This window comes from Sarcophilus harrisii, chromosome 3, assembly GCF_902635505.1.
Source record: "Sarcophilus harrisii chromosome 3, mSarHar1.11, whole genome shotgun sequence".
Taxonomy (NCBI): domain Eukaryota; kingdom Metazoa; phylum Chordata; class Mammalia; order Dasyuromorphia; family Dasyuridae; genus Sarcophilus; species Sarcophilus harrisii.
Window position 1 is genome coordinate 525294428 of NC_045428.1, and position 8024 is coordinate 525302451.

Genomic DNA, 8024 nt, shown 5'->3' on the forward strand with positions numbered 1-8024 from the left:
GAAGACCCGGACTTGACTTTTCTTTCTTTTCCCTAGCTTGGTACCTTTAGTAGAGGTACATAAGCAGTTGATGGGAAATCAGAAGAGTCAATCATTCCTCTCTTGAAATTTTCTTGGCAACATCTTTTGGACCAGTACTCTCTCCTTACTATCATTTTTTGGGCAGCTCATATACATAAAATAACTCACCTTACCTTTGACCCCAGGAACCCAGTTCTCTGGCACATAGAATTCTCTGTTTGCTGTGTTCTGCTGCTGAGGCCAAACTGTCTGGGGTAGCTTTTGTACATTCAACCATCTCCAAATGGAAATTAGTTCTTCCCAATAGTGGCTGTACACAAACTTTTTTTACCATTTGCTCTTGAGGGGGCACTTGACCTGTCCCTTAAAAGAATTGGGGATTGTAGCTCATCCACATCAATGAACTCAGTAGTAAAGAGCTCTGAGGAGGAAGTGCTATTTTTTTTTTTTTTTTTTGAGAGGGATGGGATGGGAAGAGGATATAGTGAGAAGGGTGGGTATCTATATTATCTGAAACCTCAAATTATCCAGATCCTTTAAAAAAAATTTTCAGAGAAAGCACAACTCTAACATTGTTGAATATTAACTCTGAAAAGGTGAAACAAACAAACACACACAAGAATCAGACAAAGGAGAGCTGGAGTTCTTGTCTATATCCACTTTTTTTTTCTCCAACAGGTTTATTTTTAAAATAAGGAACTGGATTTTTTTTGGTGGGGAGGGGGAGGAGACGGGTTTAAGGATGGGCTATGAAATAGAAAATAAATACAAATATAAACCGTTTTTCTAACTGTTTTATAACCACAACAAACTAGTACACAGGAGGCCCTATACAACAACAACACAATAAAGGCTTAAAGATTGAGGTGTTCCCATGGCAAGGCTGAAGTTTTAGTCTCTGGTTTTTGGAATTTAGGCTGCAGTCCTTGTTTTTTGGATGGATCGCTGAAGAGGTAACACAGTCCATGTTCTAACCAGACTTGAACAGAAGAATGGCAACTTGGCCCATGTAGAAGTAGATGAAGTGCTTCGTCTCATGCGTCACATAACTGCCGAAATTCCTGCCCACGATGCAGTGCCAGGTCGGGTTATACTTCTTGTCAAACTCCTTCTTGATGTGGGCCGCGATGTCCTTCTCGATGTTATACTTCTCCAGGGCCTGCGTAGCACACTCCACCGAGTCCTGCTGCATCTCCTCCGACATGTCCGCGTTCTTGATCACGGCCTTGCGGTCAGACATGGCTACCCTTCCTCAACCACTTCAACCGAGGGCGAAAACCCGGAGCCGGCCCCACGAGGCGTCAGGAGCCAAAGGGCTTCTTTCTGGAGACGAGTCAACCACCGTGGCGGGCCCGGCTGAGGGGAGTGTGGACCTGGTGGACTTGTGAGGTGCGGTTCTACAACGACGGCCGCATCGGGCACAGCGACCTCAGGAACCGGTGCGGCCTGGCGCCCTTTGTCTTTATGCGCTTCGAGGACCCCCGTTGAGGTGTCCCGTGCACAAGTTCCCACAGTGCTCCGCGTGCAGCTGCTTTCCTTTGCGCGCGCCGTTGCCCCCGCCCTTCCCTGACTAGCGAGCTGCCCCCACAGTGCCCCGCGCGCCCTTGCCCCCGCCCTTCCCTGACTAGCGAGCTGCCCCACAGTGCCCCGCGCGCCCTTGCCCTCGCCCCTCCCTGACTAGCGAGCTGCCCCCACAGAGCCCTGAGCGCGCCATCGCCTCCTCTCCCTGACTAGCGAGCTGCCCCGACAGTGCCGCAGGCCGCCACTTTCCTCTTGCGCCGTTCCTCTGGCCGCCCCGTACCCCTGGCGCCTGCCCGCCCCCCGACTAGCCTGCCCCACAGTGCCCGGCGCCCTCGCCTCGCCCCTCCCTGACTGGCGGGCTGCCCCACAGTGCCCGCCTCCCTCGCCCCTCGCCCCTCCTTGACTGCGGAGCTGCCCCACGTGCCCGCGCTCCCTCGCCCCTCCTTGACTGCGGGCTGCCCCACAGTGCCCGGCTCCCTCGCCCTCGCCCCTCCCTGACTAGCGAGCTGCCCCACAGTGCCCCGCGCTCCCTCGCCCTCGCCCCTCCTTGACTAGCGAGCTGCCCCACGTGCCCGGCGCCCTCGCCCCTCCTTGACTGGCGGCTGCCCCACAGTGCCCGGCTCCCTGGCCTCGCCCCTCCCTGACTAGCGAGCTGCCCCACAGTGCCCTCCCTGCGCCCTCGCCCTCCCTTGACCCGAGGCTGCCCCCACACTGCCCCGCGCCCCCTCGCCCTCGCCCCTCCTGACTAGCGAGCTGCCCGACAGTGCCCCGCACTCCCTCGCCCTCGCCCCTCCTTGACTAGCGAGCTGCCCCCACAGTGCCCCGCGCTCCCTCGCCCTCGCCCCTCCTTGACTAGCGAGCTGCCCCCACAGTGCCCCGCGCTCCCTCGCCCTCGCCCCACCCTGACTAGCGAGCTGCCCCCACAGTGCCCCGCGCTCCCTCGCCCTCGCCCCTCCCTGACTAGCGAGCTGCCCCACAGTGCCCCGCGCTCCCTCGCCCCTCCTTGACTGGAGGCTGCCCCACAGTCCCGCGCTCCCTCGCCCTCACCCCTCCTTGACTAGCGGGCTGCCCCCCAGTGCCCCGCGCTCCCTCGCCCTCGCCCCACCCTGACTAGCGAGCTGCCCCACAGTGCCCGCGCTCCCTCGCCCCTCCTTGACTAGCGAGCTGCCCCCACAGTACCCCGCGCTCCCTCGCCCTCGCCCCTCCCTGACTAGCGAGCTGCCCCACAGTGCCCCGCGCACCATCATTTTCCTCTACGCGCGCCGTTACCCCGTAGCGAGCCGCCCCCAGAGTACCCCGCGCGCACCACTGCCTTCTCCCTTCCCAGTTTAGCGGACTGCTCGCTCCCCCACCCCCTCCACCTCCGTTGGGCCCCATCCCTCCTGGCTCCTCCTTAAGGCCGTTACCGCGTCCCTTTCTGTCCCGCCCCTCCTCCCTGCCACTGGCCCCTTCTCCACGCGCTGCAGGCCCTCTCCCTGTGGCCCAGCACGTGCGTCACCTCCCATTGCCTTTCCGGCCTTAACTTCCCTCTCAGGAGAAACCATCCAAACCAACCCTAGTTCGGATGACTCTCAACCGGTGGGAATGCAAGAACTCATTCAGTTACTCAGCGATAGGAGATTATCCTCAACAACGCAGAGGGGACATTTGTGTCACATCCTCTTGGTCCGAAGGATTTAGTGACAGATAAAGCCATAGCAACAGGTTCCACTCCCTTCCCTCCCTTTCCCTTCTCACGGGGATCCTGACAGTACTTTAAAAAGTGAGCTATGTGCTCATTTTTTTCTACAATAATTTCCTAAAATAGCCATTTGCTATTGTAGAAAAAAGCCTGGGTGAAAAGATCCGGGCTTTAATCATTCATTCCTTGTGTGACCTTGGATAAGTCACTTTCCCTGCAACCGGAATTTCCTCACAGGATGGGGTAGGACTAGAGGAACCCTAAAATTTTTCCACATGGAATTTTAGAGAAAGATTTGAGAGAAACAGCAGGACCACTGGCCTAAGGAGTTTCAATGCAACAGTTCTGTTATGGTCACTCAAGGTTTTCATATTAAAAAACAAATCACATGTGGTTAAGACCAGGATGACAAGAGGCAAGACTGTCCAGCTTACTCCATAGGGGTAACAAGAGGCAAGACCATCTATCCAACTCACTCCATAGGATGACAAGAGGCAAGGCTGTTCAGCTCACTTCAGAGGAATGACAAGAGGCAAGACTATCCAGCTCACTCCATAGAATGACAAGCCAAGACTATCCAGCTCACTCCATAGAATGACAAAAGACAAGAATATCTATCACAACTAAATTTAAACAAACAAACAAACAACAACAAAAAAACAAGTGCAGGGGAGATAAAAACCTGTTAGATGGAGACTGATGGAAATCCACAGAATCAAGGGGGTGAGGTTCAAAGACAAGATAAATGCCCTGGGACTCCTCTGCTTTGTTGGCTGGTCTGTGTTCCAAAAGAGCTTGGCTTCCAGAGGCATAGATTTTTATTGCTAGGAGAAAGCCAGCTACTTCTAGGGCTCTGGAAACTGACAGAACTTCTTTAGCATGTGAGGAAAACAGATGATAGTTTTCCCCCTCCTCCCATAGTGACTTTGTCAAGATCTTCCTTGGAAGAATAGAAGCCTAAGTTTCACAAGAAAATTGAAGGAGATCCTTCTTCCTTCTAGAGAAGAGCTGTCACTTTATCTGAGGACTTTTGTTGAAAGCAGAAACTGCAAGTATAGAGCAGCTCCTCAGTGTATCTTGTGGACCAGAGTCTAGCAAGCACCACGAGACAGGAGGAACATCTGAGAGAATGCACATTAGGTGAGATCATTGGGGACCAAATCTAGGAAGCCTCCTGATAACATTTGTGGCCCTGCTGTGACAGAGGTGTGAGTTGTCTTCTCCCACTGTGCCCCAGTGTTGTTTCCCAATGAAAAGCAATTTCAGATTATAAGTATTGCCCTTTAATTTTTTTTTTTTTGGTTATTTTTTTGGTCAATTTCCTTTAGCACAGTGGCTTGGCCCTTAGCACCAAGACAACAAATAAATGCTTGGTACATTGATTTTAATTGTTTGGAAGTTTTTTTGGTCATTTTTTGGGTCAATTTCCTCTTTCCAACTAGATTGTCTTTGAGGACAGGTTTTGTATATACCTTTAGCTATATTTTTTAATCTTCTCCTTAACGTTAAACACAGTAGTTGGCTCTTAGCACTAAGACAATAAATGCTTGGTAGATTGATTTGAAATGATGAAATGGCATGTATAGCCACAAGGAAAGAACAAATACCACATATTCAACCTACATGCTGTATCTATTCCTTGGGTAAATTCTCAGTTTCTTTATCAGGAATTTTGGAGTTAAAAATCAAACTCTATCTTTCTGGGAGTGATCCGGGGAATACTGACGAGACTAGAGAGACCCAATGAAGTCAAAGGAATGTGGAAAGATACACGAGAGATATACTAGAAGAGAGGTCCTAAATGATTTAGGTTAGTAAGGCTTCCTTTGGGACCTCTTGGCTTGCCATTATCCTTGCATCTTTGCAGTATAGTTACTTTGTAAAATATACCTTTCTCACTTTTCATTCTACATTGATTCTTTACAGGAGAGTGAAGCTTATTATCAGACTAGTGGTTTTTACAAGTAAAATACTTTGACATCACTTTAACTTTTTAAAGAATAATTTTATTTTTATGGTCTGGCTAGGATCAGTCATTTCACAAAAATGGATTTTCTAGAAAAAAAATCTTTTTTTCCCCAGTAAGAATTTTGTGGGGAAAATATATCTTGGTAAATAAGAGATAAAGCATGCCACTAAAACCTCTTTCCTGCTTTTCATCCTCCCCCTTATCCATCTTTTTCTCTTGTACTAATGAGTTAAAATTAAGAAACATTTAAAAGGGAAATAATTATAAACTTGGTTGGATACAACCTAAAAAATGCTATAAAAGTTTCATAAGTATTATTTAAATCTCCTTTCCAAACTCATTCATTCAGTAAAACTGACATTTCTTTGAAAATGCTATTTTACTTGGACCTCCTTTAGAAACTCATAGATACCTAAAATGCTGTTTTTAGCCAAGACTCTTAGAGTTCTCATGGAAATTGTAAACTTTTTGGCATAGATCTAGGTGAAAACATACCCTTACTTAACTTCAGTTGACAAAGGTTTTTTTTTACAAGTAAAAAAAAACCACATAATATTGGAAATATTGCAAATGTGCATTTTCTAGTTTTCTAAATATTTTGTTGTTTAGAGGATTCTTTCTTTAGGGAACCCATATGCATCATCAAGTTAAAGCATTTTTCTTGGCATCTCCATTTTTATCAAACTAAAAAGGGAAACATTACTATGGAGTGGGGGATAATTCTCAATGAGCTTCTAGTCTAATAGTGTGATAAGGCATTAAAACAAATATCTATTTTGTAACAGCTTACTGTTCCCAGTGGAGGTCCCAGGTGGGCTGGGTCATAACCCTTACCTTTTTCTACTAAGAAGCAGCTAGTTTTGAATACATATGTACCAATCAGGCTTTGTTTTGTGGATGCCTGGCCCCTACAGAGATCATCAGGCTCTTTTTCTTGAGCACTTTGGTTTGTTATATCCCCAGTCCAGAGACTCAAAAGAAAATCACAAAACTTAGGTCTCTTCAAAAGGGAGTAGAAAGATATTCAAAGTACAATATAAAACAATTATAGGGCAGTGACTTTTTTCTTCCACACAAAAGAAATGATAAAAAATTAAGAAGATTCAGTGACAAAAAGTTTTAAACCTGAAGCTGTAACTTAAAATATCAAAATGAGTTTGAGAGGTTGGGAATTCCTGACTAGTGCTGGTGGAGAATCCCTTACTTTTAGGAAATCACCACCAGTAGGAAGATAAGCTCAAGTCCTGGTCTAGTTTTTCCAGAAGATACTGCCCTAGAGAGAATTGTTTAAAAGACACAGAGCCAAGTCAATCATAAAGTGCTGATTCAGCAGTCATCATAAGTTTGCCCCTAAAGTTGGAAATGTTCATCTGCTGGTCACTGTGTAGTTACATGCTTAGGGAAAGAAAAATGAAATGGTAGGAGTAGCAAGCAGCTCAGTCAAACTTGCCTTGTCAAGCCCTTGTTGTGGCTGTCATGAGTGAGCAATGGCCATATCTATTGGGTTAGAGGAAGGTGTCCTTCTACTACTCATGGGAAATCCTAGAGATCTGTACTTGTTACATGTGATATGTTCCAGAGAGAAAAAGGAAAAGTGAGCCAGTGCAATAGAATTACTTCCTGATTTAGTACTTACTGACATACTTTTGATGTGATGCTTCATTTGTCCCTCTCTTTGAAACTGTAACAGGAAAACAAGGAACCACCCCTTGTTTTGTGTTTACTGTGACATCCCAAAGTGCCAAATCCATTAGAGATGAGCATATACTCCTGGAAATGGCCAGATGGTGATCCTAAATTAATGTTGCTAAATTAATTGATCAATATATTGTAAAAGTTGGTAAATTACTTGGAGATTAGTCTATGATAACAACAAAGATTAATAAGTCAATTAACAACTAGCATTTTATAGGCATCTATTCTGTGCCAAGAATTGTTAGACATTGGGATTCAAAGAGAGAAATAAAGGGGAAAACAACACTTGAAAATGTAAACATATATAGAATGAATACAAAATGAACTTCTTGTGGAGGGGGAGAAGGAAACAAAAGGAACTGGGAGAATCAGGGGAAAGGCTTGTTTTACTATGGCTCCCCAGCAGAGTTTTAAAGGGAAACAGGAATTCTAAGAGGTGGGAGTGGGGAAGGAAGTGCATTTCAGCTTTGGTAAATAGTACTTTCAAAGGAGGAAAAAATTATGGAGGGGTTATGACATAAGCAAAATCTAGAGAGTTCAGTGGGGAATATAACTTAGTAATTAGAGAAATACAAATCTAAGCAATTCTGAGATTCCATGTTATACCCATCAGAGTGGCAAATATAACAAAAAAGTAAAATGATAAATTTTGAAGGGGTTATGGGGAAAATAGACATTGATGTAATGTTGGTGGATTTGTGAATAATTACAACCATTTTAGAAAGCAAATCGAGATTATATACAAAAATTATTAAAAAGTATGACTGCTTTGATTCAGTCATGACCGTTCTAGATCTATATTTTAAAAAAGAACAAAGGAAGGGAGCTAGTTGGTGTAGTAGATAGAGCACCAGCCCTGAAGTCAGGAGGATCTGAGTTCAAATCTAGCCTCAAACTCTTAACACTTCCTGGCTGTGTGACTCTGGGCAAGTCACTTAACCCAATTGCCTCAAGGGGAAAAAAGATCAGAGGAAGAGACAAAAATGGACAAAAATGCACAAAAATATTTATAGCAGCTTTTTTTGAGGTGGCAGAAAATTGGATGTCCATCAATTGAGGAATGAAATTGTGGTATATGAATGTGACAATACTATTATGGTGTAAATAAGGATGATTTTGAAAAGACATTTAAGTTAT

The 8024-nt window shown here is 45.8% G+C and overlaps 1 protein-coding gene across 1 annotated transcript; it reads right to left on the minus strand.

Annotated features, from left to right (window-relative positions):
• Positions 1-791: 791 nt before the first annotated feature.
• Positions 792-1570, minus strand: LOC100926477 (dynein light chain 1, cytoplasmic). The gene has a single exon (XM_003764543.3). The coding sequence runs from the start codon at positions 1259-1261 to the stop codon at positions 992-994; it is 270 nt and encodes an 89-aa protein (XP_003764591.1). The 5' UTR covers positions 1262-1570; the 3' UTR covers positions 792-991.
• Positions 1571-8024: the final 6454 nt, after the last annotated feature.

Excerpts from the sequence above, each read along its gene's own strand:
- LOC100926477 (XM_003764543.3), bottom strand. The coding sequence starts at position 1,261 with ATGTCTGACCGCAAGGCCGTGATCAAGAACGCGGACATGTCGGAGGAG.